The 23,039-nt window shown below is 34.4% G+C and overlaps 2 protein-coding genes across 2 annotated transcripts in view; one reads left to right on the top strand and one right to left on the bottom strand.

Annotated features, from left to right (window-relative positions):
* LOC135686704 (acyl-coenzyme A thioesterase 11) overlaps positions 1-23,039 on the bottom strand; it is a 93,557-nt gene that overhangs the window by 68,171 nt on the left and 2,347 nt on the right. The window contains exon 2 of the mRNA XM_089108989.1: positions 20,775-20,835. The gene's annotated coding sequence lies outside the window, so the exon portion shown is untranslated. The remainder of the gene's footprint in view (positions 1-20,774; positions 20,836-23,039) is intronic.
* On the top strand, positions 1,659-21,602 carry LOC135686702 (structural maintenance of chromosomes protein 1A). Its single transcript, XM_065202994.2, has 39 exons — positions 1,659-2,021; positions 2,559-2,635; positions 3,447-3,562; positions 4,471-4,591; positions 5,439-5,506; positions 5,786-5,876; positions 6,456-6,533; positions 6,658-6,765; positions 6,926-7,030; positions 7,429-7,514; positions 8,019-8,067; positions 8,524-8,634; positions 9,071-9,142; positions 9,254-9,396; positions 9,752-9,814; positions 10,220-10,411; positions 10,731-10,965; positions 11,356-11,507; positions 11,894-12,089; positions 12,560-12,628; positions 13,058-13,147; positions 13,299-13,342; positions 13,626-13,716; positions 14,440-14,556; positions 14,797-14,874; positions 15,208-15,291; positions 15,495-15,551; positions 16,201-16,257; positions 16,610-16,669; positions 16,967-17,041; positions 17,450-17,562; positions 17,746-17,853; positions 18,417-18,477; positions 18,675-18,728; positions 19,045-19,094; positions 19,441-19,515; positions 19,941-20,010; positions 20,616-20,726; positions 21,358-21,602. The coding sequence occupies exons 1-39, from the start codon at positions 1,913-1,915 to the stop codon at positions 21,418-21,420; spliced, it is 3,699 nt and encodes a 1,232-aa protein (XP_065059066.1). The 5' UTR covers positions 1,659-1,912; the 3' UTR covers positions 21,421-21,602.

Consider the following 23,039-nt stretch of genomic DNA (forward strand, 5'->3'; position numbering starts at 1 on the left):
TGGCCGAAGGATTGCTGCATCAGCTAGAAGAGGGTGTGGACGAGGGGATGTTAATTTTTATAAATTACCTGCTGGTGGAAATTTTAAAGCCAATAAACATAATTTTGAAATTGACTTCAATCTTCCAGACAAAATGTTGTCACAGCACTGTCTAAAGTTCAAGCAGTGAGAGAAGACCTTAAGGAACGATGTGTAAACTTGAACGAGGTTCAATGCGTGAAAATAGTTGCTGATTTTCGGGAAAGCAATCAAAATTCACCGAAGTCAGCAACGTTCAGCAAAGAAAGCGCCTTTTTTCCAAAGCACTTTGATGATTTTGTCAGTACCGAGCACTCTCCGTCAGTGTGTCATAAACGCTCAAAGCTTCAAGTATTTAAGAATCAATCAGTATGTTGAGTGTATGATTTTTAAACAAAAATGATAGAACTGAAATACAACATTGTTTTGGAGGGAAAGGGGGGATTCAAACTAACAGGGGCGACGTATTTACTTTAACTTCTGGCTTTACTTCAACACATAAGGACTGTAAGGAGTGCTTGATTTCTACATTAACAAGGGTAGATTCCACTCAACGAAATTCTTTGCGAACAGAGAGGGAGTGCAATCTTGCATGTCTGGCGTTTGATAATAAGATTTTGATGGAAAACATAAAATTTGAAAGTTTTCTAGCTGAAAAGAAATTTAGAGGGAGGAAGTTGTTTGATTTCTAAAGATGCTTCCATTACCCCCCCCCCCCCTAACCCTACAAATAACTTCACTTATATCTTCTGCTGCATTGAAAAAGGGGAGTTGCCACCCTACTCCACAGGTCAACTTGTGGATGCTTTTTTCAAATTAATTCTATAAATAATGTAGAGTTTCATATCTTAATCATAATATCAAAGCTAAATCGAGCTAAATCATAAGATGAAGATTGCTTTGAATTTTTGGTAATCATCTGCTAAATTAGTTTGCTGTCTGTATTTCAGACGTAATATGTGCTTACATACAAAATTTTCATCAAACGCTTATGTTTATCATTTCGAAAACCACATCAATCAAATGCTTTCAAAACTTTTCTCTCTTATTTTGCATTCCAAAAAACCGGTCCTGTCCCATTTTTCCCTTATGCCAGGTGTATCAATTTTGCTTTCCTTTCAAAAACCACTTTTGACCCGAAGTTTCGCGCAGTTATTACTCTTAATCACACCATTTTCATTGCTCATTTACTTGAATTAGCTTATGATCTTACATAATATGTTTTAAATTGTAAACTGTATAGAATATTGCATTATAGTTATGCACTTTAATCATAATCATCATAACCATACTCGTCCATAGTGTGCAGTCTGGCTAGTTCTTGTCATTTTCTGTACGTTGCAATCCCTGCACCCTTTCGTGTTTCATACTCAACATTCAAGTGCATGCAAAAAATAGATTATTCGATAGACGAATCTACAAGACGATGCAGCAACTCCTGTCCGTGTTGCATATTTTCGCATTAAAAAAAGTAATTTATGTTGCTAAACTTTTGAGAATTACCAACAGCTCAAGTTTGAGAATTTTACGACAAGTCAAAAAATTTTGCGAAAATCCTTCAACTTTTAGGAGCAGAGGGGTCCACCGCCCCTCCCCCTGCCCCCCGGCCATGACGCCACTGAACACACCCCCACTAACACTTGCGACCGCCCATGTAACATGATATTCAGACCGCCCATGATATTCAAAACGCGCAGCTCAATACCTAATATAAAAGTTTCAAATAGTACTATTTTCTTCGAGTCGTTTCAATGTCTAGTTATGATGATTATACTTATTATTGTAATCTCTATTCTGTGCAATTACCCACAATTCCTTCGCAAAGCTTCTTCCCGCCAAATGTTTTCCGAATGTGAGCTGCAAAAACAAGTTGTAGTTGACTGTGGACTTTAAAATGCCGGGTTATTTGAAACAGTTGGAAGTCAAAGACTTCAAGTCCTACAAGGGGAAGAAAATTATACCCTTCAAGAAGTTTACAGCTGTGATCGGTCCAAATGGATGCGGTATGTATGATTTGTAATAGTTGTGTTGTTTGAACTTTAGGCCATATTTGAAGATGGATAACTAAAGTTAAGATGTTCTTATAGGTAGTTGAAGGAAAATAAGTTGAACTGGCGTTATTGATCAGATGCTAACAATGGTATTTATTATTTTTGTCGCAAAACGAATTTACTGCATTTATTTTCTGTTATTATTTCTGTAACAAAACGTGATCGCTTCCTTTCCAAAAAAATTCTTACAGTTCCTGTTTTTCCCAAAGAATCGCTTACGCTTTCTAACAAAAACAACTATGATTTTTAATGTTAGATTGAAACATTCAAGCTATTTGACGCAATGTTATCATTAATATTTGACTGCATTATTAGGATATGTATAAAGAATATTATGATGATAAATATTTACTAATTGGATGGCATTTGAAATAATACATTTGATCATTGTATTCCTTGTGCATGGCTATTACTTTTGCCCATAGCTCATCGTTAAAAATGGACATGGAATAGGAACTTTATAAATTTCAAGCCAATTATCTTTTTAAGGAAAATCCAATCTTATGGATGCAATCAGCTTTGTTTTGGGGGAAAAGACATCAAATCTAAGAGTGAAAAGTGTCAAGGTAATTGACTGTTAACTTAGGAGCATCAATCTCATTAATACCCAAGCTGGAAAACTTGCACTTACTTGCAATCAATGTTGCCTGTTTAAGTAAAGAGGGCCTTGCATTGAATACATGGATGTGCAATGCAACATTGTAAATGAGACATGCAACTACAACCGCAAAGCAACGATAATAGGCTTAACAGGTCAAGAGATTTCCAATCCTCAACTAAAAGTTCTGATAAAAAAATTACAGAAACCTTTGTTTACATAGGATTTTTTCCATTTTCAACATTTTTGTTTGTTTCAAATTTGGTATCATTGTGTGCCTTGGAAATTAGGCTACTGAATGTTGAAAAAAATAATAAAAAATATGGATGTTTTCATCCAAAATACGTTTACTGTAACCTGAAGTCACATATCAAAGCATTCTCTTTTGCATACCACCCAGTAGCTTGTTGTGATCATACTCACTGCTCTCATCTTGAAAACGTTTAACTGTTCACAATTATGCCTATCCAAAATTATACATGTTTTCTCAACTGTTACATTAACTTACTGAGAAAGCCCCTACATGCAAGTTGTTCTTAAGGCCCTGTTACGTGGTCAGATATTTTCATGAGGCATTTGTAAGATATTGTTGAATATTCTGTTAGATGTAACAAATTCTTCATTTTCATGCATAGCAAAAGCTGAAGTCACAATAATTATGCAGAAAATCCATCCTTTGTTCCAACATTATTAATGACAGACCAGTAAAGCAGTTATTCTCAAATACATATTTGTTGCTTGTTGCAAAATCAAAAACTTGTTGCAAAATTTCAATGCAGGAACTTATCCATGGTGCTCCAATCAAACGCCCTGTTGCCTCAACTGCATATGTTACTGCCCATTATATGGAAGAACAAGATGATGGCCAAGAAAAGGAAATAATATTCCATAGAAAGTGAGCTACTCTTTGCTTTACTCTTTTGTTAACCAGATTCTTTATCCAAACTGAAGGAAAAAAACCAAGATATGGGCTCCCCAAATGATTTTCAAAACCAGTTAACTGTATTTCAGTTTCTCAAAAAATATGTTTGCTGTCTCCACACAAAATCTCTGATGTTCAGGCAAGTTTAAATGGTTTTGTGATACGTAGTTTTAAGCAAAGCTGGTATTAGCAGCAGAGCCAGCACCACAGGGATTGGGGGGCAGGGGGTCATGACCTCCAAGTTTTTTGCTACAAAAGGATTAAAATCAGCTTGAATTAAACCTTTAGATTACAACAAATACATTGAACTAAAGAACACAAGAAAAATAAAGTCATCAAACGTTTTGGCAACAATTAGAATTAGAGCAGATAAGAAGAAACCTTCTCTACTTAGCTGGACCCTCCAAGAAGATTGTGTTTTCAATAATGAAACTGTTTTCATAGCTAAGCTTTTGAAGTGTTCTGACAAAAAGCAAAATTACTTCATGACTATTTCAACAATGTTTAAACTGCTTATAAATGTGATAAAATCTTTTGGATAGCAGTTATATAAGTAGGATTTTCCTGTTGTTTTAAACTTACTGGTAACCCCATTTATTTGAACCAATTGCCTCAGTCCCTTGGGAGTTCTGATAACTAAGGTTAAAAAATATGATTTACCTTCAATGTTGCAAAGAATATTATCATTTATGGACCTCTTGTGAGTTTTATTTTAAGTATGATAAAAAGAATTAAAGCAAATTAAAGCATATGTATTCTGGGGGATACTGAATTAGGAAACTGTTTTTTCCCTTTTCTGTTTGTTTTCTCCACTCATTTGTTTTTCAACTTTTTTCCAATTTTTTGTTTCCAATTTAATTTAGATAATTTTTGTTTTGCAGAATACTTGGTAGTGGCACTGAATATAGAATAAATGGAAATACTGTTACCCCTAAGGAGTATCAAGAAAAATTAGAAAGTATTGGAATTTTAATAAAGGCAAAAAATTTTCTAGTGTTTCAGGTAAGCTACAGATTTGTCAAGGTTTTAGCTTTAATAAACCATATCTCAAAAAAGTTTCAGAAATTAATGACTTCATGCTCAAACTATCAAAATCACCTGCATTTTTTATTTTCTTCAAAAAAATTGCAACATAAAGATAATTTTTGCTTCTAAGGCAAATAGTAGATCTGGTAGAATCAAGCTTGAATTTAAGTGATAAAATGCAAACTTGTTGTTAAAACTGGATTGGGTAGATAAGTTATAATTGGCAACAGAATTCCTTCAATGAGCGGAAACTTAATCAAGACTCAATGTTTGTGATCCCTTTATTTCATAGCATTTGAGTTCATTGCATTTTGTTCAAGTTCAACTGTATGAATATATCAGGGCTTTCAATGGGAACGTGCAAAAGTACATAAGTGTGCAGAGACGCGCCTGCTGTTATCTTTGAGAGTGATTGATTGCGCGCTCAGTAATAAATATTTCTTATGAAGATCGCGGTTACTGGATGCTGATAGGTCAATCCACTTGAGAAACTCTTTTTAGAAACGGAAGTTCAACATGGAATCCTTGTTTCCACTACTCCATTTTCCTATGTCCTGTTTTCCGTTCATTCAGTTTCTGTTATTCTTGAGCCGTTCTCATTGCTGGTTTTTATAGATAATTGGCTTTTATAAGCTATGCTTGTAAATATTTCATCTTATACATGTATAGCTATTTCATACCATTTTAATGCCAACATTGTAAATAAAGCGCCCCACTCTTTTCACACGTGTTTTTGGCAGCATGCGTTGATTTCTGATTGTGAAAGCCCTGATATATACTTTGTAACTAAATAGTAACAGTAATGAATTTCACTTTGCTTCAGGGAGCCATTGAATCAATTGCCATGAAAACTCCAAAAGAAAGAACTGGAATGTTTGAGAAGATCAGCAGGTATATCTTAAGCATTTTGACATTGAGTTTAATCATTGACATATTTTTTAATGTGAGGGTTAATGTAACATTGTTAAATCTTCTCATTTTCAGTGAATTTATCAAGTTTCTAGGAGTTATTTTTTACAGTTTAACCTACAAATTTATCGTTCTTAATTGTTGCAAAAAGTAGCAGCTCATCTTCACTACCAAGTTGCTGTAGCCAAGTCTGATATTTGAAATTGAATTTGGGTTTAGTTTGATATTTATATAGTTTTACTTTGTTTTTTCTTTTTGCAGTTCTGGTGAACTTGCTACAGAGTATGAAGCTAAGAAGTCAACCATGACTAAAACAGAAGAAGAAACAAACTTTTCACTTAACAAAAAGAAGGCAAGTTCACAAATTTTGTTAATATTCCATATTCTGAAGTGATATGTAGCTAGTATATCTTCATAGAGGCTGTAAATATGTAAGCAAGTTTCAAATGTTTATAAGTTAAAGCTTGAATTCTCAATCTAGACTTTAGTGTATTCTTAAAGATGTTTCTAACACTTGTTAATTCCCTTTGCTTGGCGATGTGTCACTTTTGGAATCATTTATGATTATGATTAGAGAAGTCTTGACAGTGTGTTGCAATTATAGCCACTAGGAATGAATATATTATTCCAAGTTTAGTAGAGGCGTTCATAGCAGCAACAGAATAGAAGCATCTGGATGTAAGTTTGTAATCTTCAAATCATGTTGGTGCAAACTTTCCAAAATAAACCAAGGTAATGTGTTTGAACTCCTTGGGCATGATATGAGATTGTACATAATTAAGATTTACTTTCTCTCTCTTTCTATCCCAAACATTATAGCCCACCATCCTGCCAGCCTTTATTCATTTTTATGCAATTATAACTAATTATCTACTTTGTGTTATGATTTTACAAGAATTGGTTATAATATGATTTTTTTATTGTTTTCTAGGGTGTCACTGCTGAGAAAAAGGAAGCCAAGGCAGAAAAAGAGGAAGCAGAGAAATACCAAAAACTGAAGCAGGATCTTGTAAGTATTGTGTTTTCATCATTTATTTTGATGTTAGGCATACCTCTTAATTCAAAATAAATTCAACCAATATTTTTTAAAGACATTCTGTCTATGTATTTAAGATAGCCATCTTTTGTTTCAGAGTGATGCAAAATTGGAAGCTCAGCTTTTCAAGCTCTATCATGCAGAAATTGAAATAAACAATATATTTCAAGAAGTCAAAGGTGAAAACAAGGAACTGGAAAGAATTGTAAGTTGAAACATTCATAATATACTATTGCTATTCTTAGTCAAAATTTTTTATTTCAAGTAATCATTTGAAAATAAAAGTTATGCTTTCAAGTTTTGTCTAAATCTTTTATGAATCTTCTGTAGAATGTATCTTCTGTAAAGTGTAGAATTTATTTTAGCTCTCGAGGAAAAAGACGATTGAAGAACATTTTAAAAGTAAGAAAGCCGAATCTGCCAAGTTGTCAAGGGAACAGGCACTTGTTGAAAAGAAAATGAATGATAAAGTATGAAGTATCTTATATCTGCAGGATTTTTTATTTTCAAAAGAACTTTGCTTTCTTTTTGGATACTATAGCAATAGGTTTTCCACATTTTATGCATCTTCCTTTTTTTCAACTCATTTTATAATGTTATCAGATGTAAAATGTTTCATTGGGACATCTAAGATGGAAATATCACACTACTACCTGCTAGAAACTTCTGTTTTAGAAATGCTTTGTAGCAAATCAAATGCAAAATATTTTAAATATATGTCTTAACTAACACCCAACATTATTAGCCTATAGGTCAAGTATCAGATAGCTTTATAACACTGAACATCTTCAGCAGGAGCAGTTGACAAAATCCTATTTAACTTAATCCAATTTATAACTTAATCCTATTTAATTATTTTGCCATGAAGGAAAGTGAACTTAACAGAAAACGACCCATGTATATCAAAGCCAAAGAGAAGAGAGATCATGCTGTTACAAAGCTTGAAGAAACAAGGTAACTGTTGCTTTCTTCAAAAGTTTTTTAACTGTGCTAGTACATGATCATTTAATTTTTGCCAAGATATCAGCCATTGAAGGAGTCTCTCTATCTATCTTCAACTTCAAGCCAGTTGTCATCTTCGTCCTAAATATTTGACTGTGCTTAAGAGGCAGTGTTCATCTAGTTATTAGATCAGACAGAACAATAATCAAGTTTTAAGCACATTTTGTTCTGTAGTTTTAATAGGCCTCATCACTTCTGTCTGTGAAATTTTTATATAAATTTGACCAGTTTCAATGCTTTGTTTAAGACAACAATTAATTGAATGTAACCAAAAGTCTACTGTAGGAACGTTTTTGTCCTTCTACGTGGCAAAAACTGAATTTTCATCCTTAATGATATTCGAGCCTCATCAAGTCAAAGTTCACATTTCACATTTTGCTAATGCATGTTTCTGACTTGTGAGGCTTATTAAGAAGAATGACTTTTGTGCCTATGTGTTATGAACTTCTTCTTCAGGAAGAGTTTGGCGAAGACGAAGGAGCAGCAAAGAAGGCAGCAGAAAGAGGTCATTATCTTTTAGTGCCTCCATGTCTTAAGTTGTTATGGATCGCTGTGTGACTAAGTTTACATATATTGAGCTAGGATCACTTTTAAAGTAATGTGAAGCGTTACAATTTCGCTGTTTCTTTGCAGAAGTAAACAATTGACTGTCGACCTTCTACTTGATTGTCAAATAGGCTCTTGTTGCTATCGATTGAAAAACAGTGTCAAAATGTGATATGAGATATTGCTGTTTGAGCCAGAAAATCCACTAGTGGTTCTGGCTTGAAATGTTTAAAAATATTTGTAATACAGGCCTTTCTAGCGAGGCTAAAGCTCAAGCATGCTGAACAGGTTTTATTTTTGTCCTTCAACATGATTGTGCTTCTATGTGTTTTCTCAAAGTTACTTGGTACAGAATTTTCATTATTTAGTAGTCAGAAAAATGCTATCTGTTTTAAGTACTTTAATCTCTTTGTAGATTGAAGATGTAAATCGTGAGTTGGAAGAAGTGAAAAAGATGGCGGAGCAATTTGAGGCTGATTTTTCAGAAGAAAGCGAGGGTCAAAGCTTGGAGCTCATGGGAACACAGGTCCGGTTACTTTGCCTTATGAAAATAAGTTCCACTTTAAGATAAATGTTGTATTTCTAGCCGTTATAACTTGATTTGGGAGGTTTTCTATACCAAGGATTATATGAATTACACATCTATTCTTTTTATAGTTCGCTTATACCACGGGAAGGCTATATTAATAGTTAGTTTTACCAATTCTTTAGTTTATATAACTGTTTATATTAATAGGGCAAGAATATTGGCTTTTCTTAAAAGTTGGTTTTGGGGTTTTTTTTATTAGATTGATGTTCCATGGTTTTGGCATGATTAAGATTTTGCATTTGTAGGGTTTCATCTTAGGCTATTCACCTGCTACATAGATTGTCGTCATCCTTCTCTTTATGATAACTGTTAGCTCAATCATTCATCTTCTATTAATTTCATATTTACCTGATACATTAACTTTTTGTTGTAGATGGAAGAATATTTGAAACTTAAGGAAGAAGCTGGGAAGCAAGGCACAGCACTTCAAATGCAACTTGACAAGGTAGTGAAGCAAGCAGTTTTTGTTAATAATTTAGTTTGTTGCCTTCAAGCCACATTGGTGCATTCGATTTTTATTACTTTTGCAAACCAAGTAACCAAACAACCTTTGCAGGTCAACAGGGATCAAAAATCTGACCAAGAAGCATTGGAACAATGTAATTACCGCAAAAACGAACTGCTCGCCCGTCAAAAGCATCTTGAGGACAAGAAACGAAGCTTGCGGGAAAGACTCACTCAGCTAGATGACTATATCAAGTAAGTCTAATATGTCAATCAAACCAGGCTGATGTTATGCACATTTACGTCCGTAACCCGAGCCACAAATAATTTTGGGTTTGGAGGGAAGGGGACCTCTTCCTCCGAAAATGTGGAGATGACTGGTCCCAAAGAAGCATAAATTGAACCAATGACGTATTGGTTTTTTTCCTGGAAACAACGGGAGAGTCACTATTTGAAAACCGTCAGTATCATTGAATGTATGAAGAAATAGTTAATGAGCTTCAGAATAGTGTTATCGCCTTTAATGGTGGCACTCTACTTTTTAGGTCCCATTGTTTTTATAGCTTAAATTGTTTGCCTCCTATAACCATTGCTAATCTACTTTTTTCAGGACCAATGTTGACAGTGTAAACAAGCACAGAGGGGATTATGAAGACATAGAGAGGAGAGTCAGGTACCAGAACGTTTATAAGATATAAGTCATTGCTAGTGAGAAGAAAATGTCCTTCAGAATTCACTATCCCGAGCCCATAAAGACCCAGATTCAGAACTGACATAAGTTTATATTGATAGAGCCTGACTGCTGTATCCGAATGTTTCTTAATCATGCAAAACCTTTTTTATTGCCCTCCTTCTGCCTGGTTTCTTATCTTCCGCCTGACCTCTCTACCCGACTTCCCTCCTCCCGAACCCAACTTCCCTCCTTCCGCTTGACCTCCTTTTTCCCTCCAAATTCTCTAACTCCCCCCCCCCCCCCACCAAATACTTTGTTTGAATCGTTGGCAAGATTTGACTTCATTTCGACAAATATCTCGAGGTCAAACAAATACCAAAATGATCAACTACATCATTTCTTCAGAACTGCACAGACGCAATGTAGAGAAATGGAAGACCTACTTTCAACTGTGCAAAATGAATTAAACGAAGCCAAAACCGATAAACATGCCAGTGCGAGACAAGTTAGAAAAGCTGAAATTTTAGAAAGCATGACCAAGTTGTTTCCTGGAGTCCATGGGAGGCTAGTTGATCTTTGTGAACCAGTTCATAAAAGGTAACGACTTTTTGTTACGTCTCTCAGTTGTTCTTTGTTTTATTTGATTAGAAAAGAGACAAAAAGGGGAGTTTTATGACAAAGTCTTGTGGATCGTGATTTTTCAGTTTTTTCCACTATCAGTTAAAAAAAAGTAAAAAATGACTTAAAAAATGCCTTGGCAGACGTTTTATTACGAATTTACGATAAAATTGATGTCATTTAGATGCCCTTTGTTGTAAGCTTCTTAGTTTCACCTCTTCCTTATGAACTGCTTGATCACCTTTCTGTCTCTATTTTCGTCTATGTTCTACCAAAAATCGTGTTTGTTTACCGATAGATACGCCATTGCCATCACAAAAGTCCTTGGCAAAAATATGGATGCAGTTGTCACAGACACAGAGCAAACTGCAAGAGATTGCATTCAATATAACAAAGAGCAGCGAGGGGAACCAATCACCTTTCTGCCTTTGGATTCAATCCAGACAAGACCAATCAACGAGCAGCTTAGACAGCTCGGTGGAACTGCAAAGCTTGTCATTGATGTCATCCACTTTAAGCCGCCAACTATCAAGGTTTGGATGCTGTTTAAGTCAACAGATGCTATTAAGTTGTTCGTTGTTTTATTACATATCGAAAATGTGTTATTATGTTAATAGAATGGCTAATTTTTGTATAATTATTCCAGCAACGGCTTTTAGCGATGGTCAATGCGTTGTGTACGAAAACCTCCAGCTACAAAAAAAGTTAAGCTATCGAACAAAGCCACATACGCAAACGCTAATTTCCTAACGTTTTTCTCTTCTTCAAATATTGAATTATTTATTTAACCAAAGAAGAATCGAATATTTTTTTGCAACAAAATATAAAGGAAATTTAGTAGTTCTGAATAATCTGCTACTTTTATATTGTCCTTGAGAAGGATGAAGTAAGACGCCAATATCTTCGATTTCTGTTTGTTTTAGAAAGCCTTGCAGTACGCATGTGGCAACGCTATAGTTTGTGACAACATGGAAGAGGCAAGAAAGTTTGCCTTTAGCGGATCAGAGAGGAGAAAAACAGTTTCTTTAGATGGAACAATGTTTGAACGATCAGGAGTCATGTCTGGAGGACTTAGGTATTGATTTTACTATGTCACTCCAAGTTGCTTGAATTGCACTGTTGAAACTCTGTTTTTTGCTTGCAACAGACTATTATTTCCCTGCCATACTCAAAGACAACTATGTATAAAAAACCACTCAAAGACCACTCAAATACTGCTATTCCGTAGCCCCGTCACCAACAATTAGTGGCATGTTTATAAAATCAAACAATTTTTCGCCATGTTGACAGTGTAAACTTTTTATTTTTCGGCGATAGGTATGATACATATTTCGGTGATACATATATATTAATATTGTCTATTCCTATAATTATTTCCATTCTTATATTTCTAAACAATGACTTGGTTTTTTGACAACTTTTTACATTACAATTGGTTGAATCTTTGAACCGTGTTTTCAGCGACATCCGTGCAAAGGCAAAACGCTGGGATCAAAAACACGTGGACTCGTTGAAACGACGAAGAGACAAGTATGTTGCAGACATCAAAGAATTGCAGAGAGAGAGGAGGAAAGAGGCGGATTTGTCAGCTATGAAGTCGCAAATTGATGGACTGGAAAATCGACTCAAGTTTGCCAAGAAAGATAAAGAAACAACAGTTAGTTTTAGAGCTTAATTTTACGTGAAAGTGTGTTGTAAGGATTTTTATCGGCTTCCCTGAAAATATGATTTAAATATCAACTTTCAAAGTATTTTAGGGATCATTATGACAGTATCAACTAGAAATGCCGACTGTCTTTCATCAAATGTTTTGCAGCATAACTAGTTAATTTTGTCCTTTGTTAAAACGACGATGGCTTTACTGTGATCAGAATTTACCACTGCAACTTTCTGATTTCGTGAAAATTTTTATACTGTATTTTTAAAGCCAATGGCTTAAAATAAGAAAAAAATTGTGTCCACCTGCTAAAAATTTTGAACTTTCATCATTAATGTTATGAGCAGATAAAGTTTTATTTTAGTAGAATCTCATAAACCTTCTTAAGGCGCCCGTAATTGGTATCCGTAATTGGTATAGGCTCAATTATATACGGCTGAATCTAAACAAGTACTTTTTATCATTTTCAGGAGGGTCAGGGTTTGCGCAATTGCGTCAAAGAAATGGAGACAAATGCTGTTGCGATTGACGAACTTGAGGTAATATAGTACAAACAATTTGCGGCTTTTCACTATCTTAAATGCCTTTTAAAGCTCCCAAGAAGCAGTGTACAGCCACATAAGTGGATTTTGGAAGGTTTCAAAAATGTCTGAATATGAATATATCAAGATTTTCATAAGAAAAGTCCATTTTCAGGCATGTAATATTATTCACCAAATCCTAGCAGTTGTACGATTTTGTTTTTTAGATCTGGCTACTCAACTAAGCTGTATCAATGTTCTGTTTTACATGAGACATATCCCTTAGCTGCCTGCTTCTTGAAATTATTTTCGTGCAAAAACTACTGAATTTCACAACAATTTATATGTTTTGTACATCATAATCACACCCTGTAACCATAACTCTAGGCACGTGACCTCAATTCATTACACAGTATCAAAGATGCTTAATTTGAAATACCTTTGCAGCCGGATTTTGAAAAATACCAAAGGCAGATCAAAGGAAGAGAGAAAGAGATAAGAAAATTGGCAGATAGACTCAATGCTGTTCAAGACGAGGTATGCGAAAATAATCTGTCTGTTTATTTCAAGATGCAGAGTTTTCATCATTTAAGTTTTTCGATTGACCTTTTTATGATTAAAAAAAAGTTAGATATCGAGTTTAATCTTTAAATTTTATAACTTTGGTGAACGATGATTGTTTTTGTAGATTTTTGCAGAGTTCTGTGTCACAATTGGCGTTGAAAATATCAGGTAGCTATGAATTGAAACTACGAAATTTTGCATTCCCTTCTAAATTTTTCATATTTTATCTGTTGTCGTCTAGCGATTGTCAACTTCGTTTGGATTTTTTAATGATGAGCAGATAAGCTATTAGGACCCATTTGTTTTTTTGGTTGACCTTAGTAGGTGGGCTAACTTGTTCCTTTACAGACGCCCAATTAGCTAAGCTGTTATCTTGATATACTGATTATCGATTTGAAAATCATCAGACATAACCCGATTCCTATGTACTAGTGACGTCATTTTATTACAGGCAATACGAAGAAAAACAACTCAAGGCAGTTCAAGAAAAACAAGAAAAGAAGTTGGAATTTACAAAACAACAGTCGCGACTAAATAATCAGGTATTTTCAGAACGTCTCTATTGAGAGGAGTGGTATTATGTTATTGATTCTCATTGCATGAAATTCAATAAGTCTATGAACTTTGTAATTCGATAGTCAATGACCTACTGTTGCAGTGTTTTTAAATCCTAGAAGAAACCCCCTGCTCAGATCGTTGTTAACAGAATTTGTAAGGTTCTATTTAATGGGGGCTTGGGATCAGGGGCGTCGTGATTTTTCTTCTATGCAGGGGGCAAACATACCAAAGGCCATGCCAATTTGGGTGCCACCTATTTAGGTTTTGGAAATGGCAATATTTATCGGAGGAAGGCGTAGATATGTTTGGGTAATATCTGACTAAATTGCCTGTGGTGGAAAAAGCAGAATTGAGTACAGTTCTCCAACCACTTTAGATAAAATTATTGAAAACCAGCACATATTGGTTTGTAATCCATCCGAACGAAAAGCAAAATTTCATACAGGATAATATGTCACGGCACTGTCTACATTAGGGTTTAACATTGTTTCTGGATCATTCTGAGACTGGCCACAGCCCTGTATACAGGCAATGTTTGAGCGATGTTGGATAACAGAACGTTGTTGTTACATCGAGATATAAGATGCAATCTCCAAGAATTGATCATAAATGTGAATGTGTAATGTTCTGGGAAGTGATCGAATTTTAACCAGGTATTTTTATGAGATATTTTTATGATACACTTTTATCTTTGCTTACTTTTCCAGCTGGAATATCTAACCTCACGAGACTATCAAGCACATCTCAAGAAACTAGAGAAATCGATAACAGCAGAAGAAAAGGAAATAGAAAAACTCAGGAATATTGAAAAAGATCATTTAGAGGTTCCTTTTTATCAGACATATTATTATACATTATTATCAGATAATTTCGAAGTCTGTCCAGAAAATTAAAAATTTTTGATTTTTTGTTATACTCGCTTTTTGTATTACTGCCAATTTAAAGACTTTTTTTTCTTAGTTTAGCTTTTTGCAATGGTGAGAATATGAAGAGGATTATTGCCTGAATTAATCTAAAAATTCGATACAGAAAAGTCCGCTTGAATATTATTTGCTTCCTTGCAGGAGATTGATCAAGATACTTCTGAACTTGATAGGCTTCGACTGGAATTCGGCGCAACGAAAAACAAAATTGAAGAGAAGGTGCCATTTTATTCACTTTGCTTCACAGCTTTCATGTTGCCACTGTTGATTCTAGAGGTCTTAGGAACAGTATGTTTCCGTCCCAGAGCTTCTGACCTCTTTTATTTGGATAGTTTTAGGTTATGGAAAGAAGAACTAATGTAAAAAATACCTTAAGATTAAAGGTTCCTTGTCATGGTCTTACCCTTGTCAAATTGCCACTATTATTTCAGGTCACTTAATTCTAGAGATCAAAGCAAAATATTGTTATCGAAGCTACCTATGCAAAGCACGCCTTGGATGATTGCTATATTTTCCTCTTCTAATTTCAAAATGCTTTATCCTTCTATCCAGGAATCAGAAATAAAAGAAATACGAAAGTCATTGACTGCAAATGCAAAAGAGGAATCGACATTGCAAAAGAAAGTCACCTCAAAGGTAAGTTAAGTCAGTAAAGACTGCTTCAAGAAATTTTCGTTTTCCTATGCCATTCTCCCTTCCCCGGCTTTCATTTCTTCGTTTCTTCCCTATAACCATTAGGGCATAGTCCAGTAATGGTAAATGTTAGATGTTAGATGTTAATATGCTAATAGTTAGATATTAGCCGACATAATCTAATGGAATGTCGTTTTTCTTAATAGGAACGCCAGCTAGAAGAGAAACTTGCTGACCGTCATAACTTTTTCCAGCAGTGCAAGGTAATAAGACAATTATTATAAACTGCAGAAAGGAAACGGAAAACGAAACATTTTTCCTGTTGTCAACTCTGTATTGAGATTTTCCAGTGGCGATGTAATAAATTTTATGTTGAGACAAATACGATAAAAATCACGTACGATATGAGTAAAAGATTCCGACACTTATTTTTGGAAATTTCTTAGCGTCGTGTGGTCGCTACTAAATTCGTGATAATGATACCTATCCTTGCACATTCGCTCAGTATTTCCAAGTTATATATTTCTAATTTTGGTTATGGAGTATTTGGACAAGAACTGTATTCAATTTTCTTTTATTAACTTTTTGCTGCAATGTTAACATGTTGCTGTTATGTGAACACTTTGATACATTATTGAACTATTTTTTTTCATCTTATGCAATGCTTTTTTGTTCAAGGCACTATGTCTTAAATTGGTAATGTATGAAAACTCGGTACTTCAAGCTTCTTGTGTTTTTTCCATCCTAAGTGTACAGACCGTATGATTCTGTGAAACGATTTTTTGTCTTATAAGATCGTATATTACAACAAGATTTTCAACCAATTGGTATTGCTTTATAACTTGCTTTTTTAAATATTACTTTTCAATTTGCTTTTTGTAAATTAAAGTTTTCAATTCACTCTCGTTTAAGCTTGAAGACATCAAATTACCGCTTAAAAAAGGTTCATTAAACGACATTTCTGATCAGGTAATTAATTAACATTAATTATATAACATTTGTATCTTACCAAAGACCTTATCAATTCTTCCAAGTAGTTTTGTATAGTGCAAGTTTATTTTTTAATTGTACACTATTTAAATACCATTTGTACCAAAAACTCCTGTTTCTTGTTAGCTGCTACGGAGTATCAATTAGAATTTACGTGATGTCCAAGGATTCTAATAATTAGCCTCTTAACTCAGGTTAAGCAATATTAAAGATGGCTTAGAAAAAAACAAAAATTTGACTCAGTGCAACAGTATTTAATTTCTTTCTATTGATGGCATATTCAGTTTATACCAGCTCTTTTATTGAACGATATTGTTTTTTCTCTTTGAAGACCTCATCTAGTCACACGGACGAAGACACGGATGGGAATGAGAGCTTAGGCAGTTCACAAGTATGTGATCTATTTCTTTTTTGATGTATCGAAATAAATCCGGTCTAGTGTAAATAGGGCCTGTGCTTTTCGTTAATAGCTTAAGAGAATTCTGATCTTTTAGTCAACAATTTCAGTCGAAATTGTTTTATAAACCTTTGGTCATTTCGTTGTTGATTAATTGATAAATATCATTGCCACATCGTAATTAAATTTTCTTTAAGCTTCGAAATAAATTTCCAACTGTATCTCTAGAATAAAACCTCTAAATATAATTTATTTCTGCTCAAAAGACCTTTTTCTGATGTATTATTTCAGATTGCAAGGAGAATTTATGAGAAAGAATCGCACATAGAAGTGGACTTCCACAAATTGCCGAGAAAATTCAAAGAGGTAGTTCATGCTTCTTTCCTGTTTTACTGACACACCAAACGCGGATGAGTTTCGAATATTTTGGCCTAAATACGGCAGGAATACTCTCTCTATTGAATTTATTTTGGTCCAGAAAAGAATTTTTCATGACAAAGAAGACCAAATTGCTTAAAATCATTTAATAAGGTGCAATGCTAATGTTTTAAAGGAAGAAATTTGTTTCTAATTAATCAGAGGCAAATAACTTCTTTTGAATTTTTTCAGAGTTCTTTTTGGAGCATTAAACCTTTATTAGAATTGAGAAAGTAGGTAGTTCTCTCGGTTTTGATATTGCCCCAGAGTTTCATAGAGGATTTAACAATTTTTATTCATTGACTATGATAATTTTTCTATGAAAAGTATTATGAACTATCAGCGAATTTTTCCTAGCTGTCAGATGCAAAGGAGATAAAGAGCACATTGCAAGAAATCGAATCCAGAAACAGCAAATTGGAAGCAACTTTGTCGAGGATTGCTGCACCCAATATGAAGGCAATGGATAAGTAAGATTTGTTTCATCCCTACGCCTATTTCATTCTATCCCATGATAAAAATCAGCAATACTATGATATGATAAATCTATTTCCACAGTTTCGTTTAATATTTGATTGAAGGACTTTTTTCATGTTATTGTTACGATCGTGCGTCTGCCACCCGTTTTTATCGCGTTTTTGTTTGATCCAAAGGCTCGATGATGTTCAAGCAAGACTGAAAGAAACAAGTAATGAATTTGAAAGTATACGTAAAAGAGCCAGAAAAGCCAAAATGGAATTCGAAGCTGTAAAGAAACAAAGGTTTGAGTGTTATCTGCAATATGTCCTTCTATTTAATCCAAAAATAGATTTATTTATGGTTTCATAGGATAATAATTTTCCTGATTTCCATATTACACTCAGTTAGGGGGAGAATCAGGACTGAAAAAATGCACAATTTTAGCTTTAGCAACGTTAAAGCTATGTTTGTTGATTACTGTTGTACAGTGGAAATATTTTCTTCTCGTTTAACTTTAAGTAGAAGCAAATGGTTATTTGTGCACAGTTTCCCCACTTTCGCGAGAAAACTTAGTCTTTTGCTGTACGACTGGAACTTCCTCATACAGAAAATGTTTAGCGTCAACCAGAGGAAAACATATGTAATATATTTTAATTTTCTCTTACATCAAATAGGCTTAGTTTATACCTGATAGTTCATGGTATCTCTTTGCTTCACGTGACAGAATCATTTTTCAATAGATTCTTAAGTTTTCCGGCTGCAAGGTATGATTACAGAATTATTGCAAAGCGAAAATGTCAATATTATGACAAATTGATTTGTATTTTTTCGTTGAAATGTTCATATAAGAAGATTGTCTTTATAGATACGATCGATTCATGAATTCCTTTGAGCACGTGTCAAATAAAATAGATGATATTTACAAGGTAAGTTGATTTAATATTCAATTCCAATTTATTTTGACCAGAATTAACTGTAGGAAGTTATTCAGTCTTGAACGAATCGACTTTTGCATTTTCCGAACAGTGTTTTCATAGGTTTTCACAGATCACAGATTTCATTGCCTTGTTGGTGCTACTAATTCTACATTTTTCATGATTTTACGGAATTTTTATCCTTACAGGAACTGTCGAACAATCCCAGTGCACAAGCATTCCTAGGAGCAGAAAACAACGAGGTACCTAAGCGTAGTTTTGATTAAGTAGAGGGTGCTTTCTCTAGATGATACGGGCAACAATCCTATCCGTAATCCATTTACTCCTCACATGGGTTGTTCGATAAGATTGAGCATGTTTGCCTTTATGACAATGTCTTGGTAGAAAGATCACAATTTGAATATGGCGACGAATAAACAAAACTACGACAGACACTTAACTTCGTTGTATCTTTGATTTTCATATCCAACCCCGTTCCTTCTATTTTCAATTCATAAAACACATCAAGCAGTGGCTAGGAACCTGTTAAATGGTTATCTCTGTCTTTTAATTTTTTAGGAGCCGTACTTAGAAGGAATTGGGTACAACTGTGTTGCACCTGGTAAACGGTGAGTCGAATGATATATTTAATTTATGTAACGTTAAGTGTATCATTAAGCTTCAGAAGTGGAAGCAAAGTGGTTAGATAAACAGAATTTGATAAAAACAACCTTTTCTATGTCTAGCATGCGTGTATATCAGCGTATTCAGAGTAATGTACACTTGCGAAAATGGTTTTTGGCGTATCTCTCAGCCAAGCCTAGATCCGATTAAGTGATGGATTAACAAGGAGAAAAGTAAAGTAGGACTAATCGCAATCCGAAAACAAAACAACTTATATACATAGCTCGGCAAAGGCTTTTTTTGATAATCGTTTGCAAACTAAATCATTATTCTGCTCTTTCTTATTCTCAGATTCCGTCCAATGGATAATTTGTCTGGTGGTGAAAAAACAGTAGCAGCCTTAGCGCTTCTTTTTGCAATACACAGGTAAATCTTTATTATTTTTTTTATAATTTAAAATTTTAAACCACAACAAAGCTACTCAAATACATGTCACTCACAATAGTTAAGGACGCAAGGTCATCTAGTCTCCATTATGAGTGACATTTTCAATTACATCTAAATATAAACACACAAAAAGAGAGAGGTAAAAGAAACTAAATCAGAAAAAAGTTAGGTACCTCTAGAAAAATTTACACACACATTTTTTACATAATTTACATGTTTCAGAGGTAGATCAGGAAAATAAAAAAAATATAAAAGGAGTTGCTGCTGTATCTTTATGTTTCGGAGGTCAATATTTCTGTCATATTCTCCATAGAATCAAGAAACCCAGTGTAAGGTTTTCCAGATTTTTAAATAGAAACTTTAAGTTGTAACACTCTTGCTAAAGTTTATATTGGCATCCACAGCTATCAACCGGCACCCTTTTTTGTTTTGGATGAAATCGATGCTGCGTTAGATAACACCAACATAAACAGAGTGAGTTTTAATAGTTTTCATTCTTCTAGATTCAATTTTATTTATGTTAAGTTTTTATATTTCATTTTTTTATATTTCATTTTAAGATCCTCATAACAAACTTAACAGTTGAGTTTCACGAAGAGCTGATTTTGGCAGTTGAAAAATATTGAATGTTTTTATGAAGTTGAATGGAAAAATAAATCAGTGTTTTTTTTATCAAATTTTTCATTTTGATTTTAATTTTTTGTTCAGTTTTTTATTTTGAATAATCTATTTCCACCACTGGCTGTATATTAAACTTTTATTATTTGGTTTTTCTTAACATTAAAAATTAGCTGCAGATTGGCCAGTTTCCCTTAATGTAAATTGAAGATTTTGCTGAATTTTCCTTTTTATAAAGTTATGAACTATGCTGTGAGGGATAACTTTATTTTTGTCAACTAACTTCAACTTAAGGAAAACTCTTATTCCTTATCTAAAATTTTTATTATAACTTCGAATTCTTCAAGAGCCGATTTATTCATAATTTCAGGGTTAAAGAGTTTATCTCTCAAAGCATTTGTGGCCTTCTTGGGCTAGTTTACAAAACCAAATATTATCCAACTTCGATTGTTTATCTTTAGGTTGCTAGGTATATCAAAGAGCAAACTCACAAGAATTTTCAGTGCATTGTGATTTCTCTAAAAGAAGAATTCTACTGCAAGGCGGATGCCTTGGTTGGAATTACCCTCGAGGTAACAATTTCAATAATTGTATACAGTGAAAGCAATTAAGCCACTGACCTTTAAATTGGTGATTTCTTTTTCATAATACAATTTGCTGCTTTCTGTTTGTTCAAACTTGCTAGGAAAAAAATGTTATAAATTGCTCTAAATTGCCTTCGCATTATCAAAATAAATCTAAGTTCTGAAAAAGAATAGTAGAAAAAGGAAATTGTTGGCAGTAACAATGGGAGTCCAGCCCCCTGAAACCCCAGCTCTACACCCTTGCCCGCACCTTAAAGACTCATTGCTAATAATGAGCCTTTGCGAGCGTGGCAAACTGTCCAGGCGACGATCCAAACAATGGCAATAAACTACGTATTAACCAAAATTGATTTGAGACTGTCTGAAAATGCATTGTGGGATGCTTGCATAGCGCAATGGCTCAATGTTAGCAATGGGTCTTTGAATATTTTGTCATCCACCATAAGGCTATCTTTTTCAGTTTTCTGTACTTTACAACACCTCTAATATTGTCACCTGGGGCGGGTGCACCTGACCCAAGTGAACCATCATTTCTTAATAGGACTGCAAGACGGATAGAACAAACTTCTAATGTCTGCACTAGAGTCAACAATCTTCTAATTTAATTAATTTTTTCTAGCCCGACATGGACTGCACAACAACCAAAGTCTTTTCCCTAGACCTTACACAGTACCCGGAGTAGTTGTTTGTCAGGGTGTCCAAGACGTTAGTCCAGAAGATTTCCGACCACTTTCCAAAGTTTTCCAGTGACTTATCGGTTTTATTCCTTTCGAAACTTCGTGTTTTGAAACTTTTGTAGATGCAGTCGTTTCAAGTTTTGTTGAAAGTTTAATTTATCTTGCCAACAATTGTTTTTCCTGTTTCTATTTTTGATTTTCTTTTGATTTTCCTGTCTCTAATCTTCAGCCAGTTTAAGGGAGGAAAAAATACTTTAATTTGAAAAACGGGAAGCTACGAAAATAATTTTGCAGATCTTTGCAAATAGTTTACCCCATGAAACAGTGGGAGATATTTGTCCTAGAAAATTTGGAGATGTCAGTTATAGTCAGTAGCCTGTCATGCAAGAGAAAGAAGCTGCCTGAATGGGTGTTTTGTCGTAGTTTGAAAATTGCTTTAGATCTTCGTAAATATAAGTCATTTGAACATAGATTTTGATAGGGCATAGGTAACAATTCGATTTCATCTTGCGATCCTGAAAAGCTACGTTAAACAAACTCTTGTTATCTTCAAAAATCTAAATGGTCTTCCACATAAACATTTCATTATTGTTATCAGCAACAAGCATAAATTATCGATGAAAGTTAACTGTTTTGTTTCTTCAAAAGTCGACTGAAACTTCAGTGTCACCTTTTCGATTCTCAGCTAAAAAGCTTTTCATTCTCAAATGTACCAAACGTTTATAAAATGTTTCCAAGCATGTACCAGTGTATCTCTAGATATTTAAAGTGAACTAACCAGGTTCTGAAACTGAAGAAAAAGAATAGCCAATTGCATGAAAAAAGGCTGGAATGTTATTGTTGAGAAGAAGGGTTGAGCATGCCGAGAAATAAAACATAGAGTAGTTGTGGTTTCACTTTTTACGATATATTCAGCAACAAACAAGCGAACTGATTATAAATTTAAGAGATTACATGTTGACTGCGCGACTGTCTCTTTGCCTTGACTATGCTTGAGCAACCGTGTTTTTTCGGGCGTCACCACCGGAAGACGTGACCAGCACGTGGATACCCAAAGAGAGGGAACTGGGACCGAGGCCAAACCCAAGGAAAGGCGACACTTCTAAACAGTTATTTCCATGTGAATAACAATTAATTTCTGGTGGTTTTTAAGACAATTTAACATATTAAATGTTACTTGTTCCATGTTATTGCGCCAGATTCTACATATTGCGCAATACTGTCATCCGGTACACTGCTCTCCAAGAAGATCTTCGACTGCTCGATTTTTGTAACCTTAAAAGTTTCATAAGGGGGAATCAGTACCTCTTCTTCTTCGGGGTACTGCGACAACGCTTTGATCGGTGCCCCAATTTTTGATGTTATGATGAAAAGCGTTCCGCCAGTACCACCCTTCATAAACCCTTGCACTACCTTGGAGCTTTCTGAGCTCGATATGTAAGAGCCAAATCGAACACTTTCCCCAACTTTCGCATTAAACGAAACATTGACCCCTCTGTACACTTGTCTACTACGTGTCTTTTCAGGCAACCCGGCTAAAATCTTCCTACACCCTTCACGCAGAAGGTGGCTTAATATGGGAAAATCCATGCCTTCCCCTTGATAACCCTTTCTAGTATCGTTG

The sequence above is a fragment of the Rhopilema esculentum genome, chromosome 6 (genome assembly GCF_057945365.1).
Source record: "Rhopilema esculentum isolate cy_ngs chromosome 6, ASM5794536v1, whole genome shotgun sequence".
NCBI classification, from domain to species: Eukaryota; Metazoa; Cnidaria; class Scyphozoa; order Rhizostomeae; family Rhizostomatidae; genus Rhopilema; species Rhopilema esculentum.

What these genes read in the sequence shown, in the direction of transcription:
- LOC135686702 (XM_065202994.2), top strand. Translation starts at nt 1,913, where the DNA reads ATGCCGGGTTATTTGAAACAGTTGGAAGTCAAAGACTTCAAGTCCTAC. An exon ending in AATATGAAGGCAATGGATAA is followed by an intron (nt 17,563 to 17,745) that starts GTAAGATTTGTT and finishes TTTGATCCAAAG; the next exon opens with GCTCGATGATGTTCAAGCAA. An exon ending in TGTGTTGCACCTGGTAAACG is followed by an intron (nt 19,095 to 19,440) that starts GTGAGTCGAATG and finishes TCTTATTCTCAG; the next exon opens with ATTCCGTCCAATGGATAATT.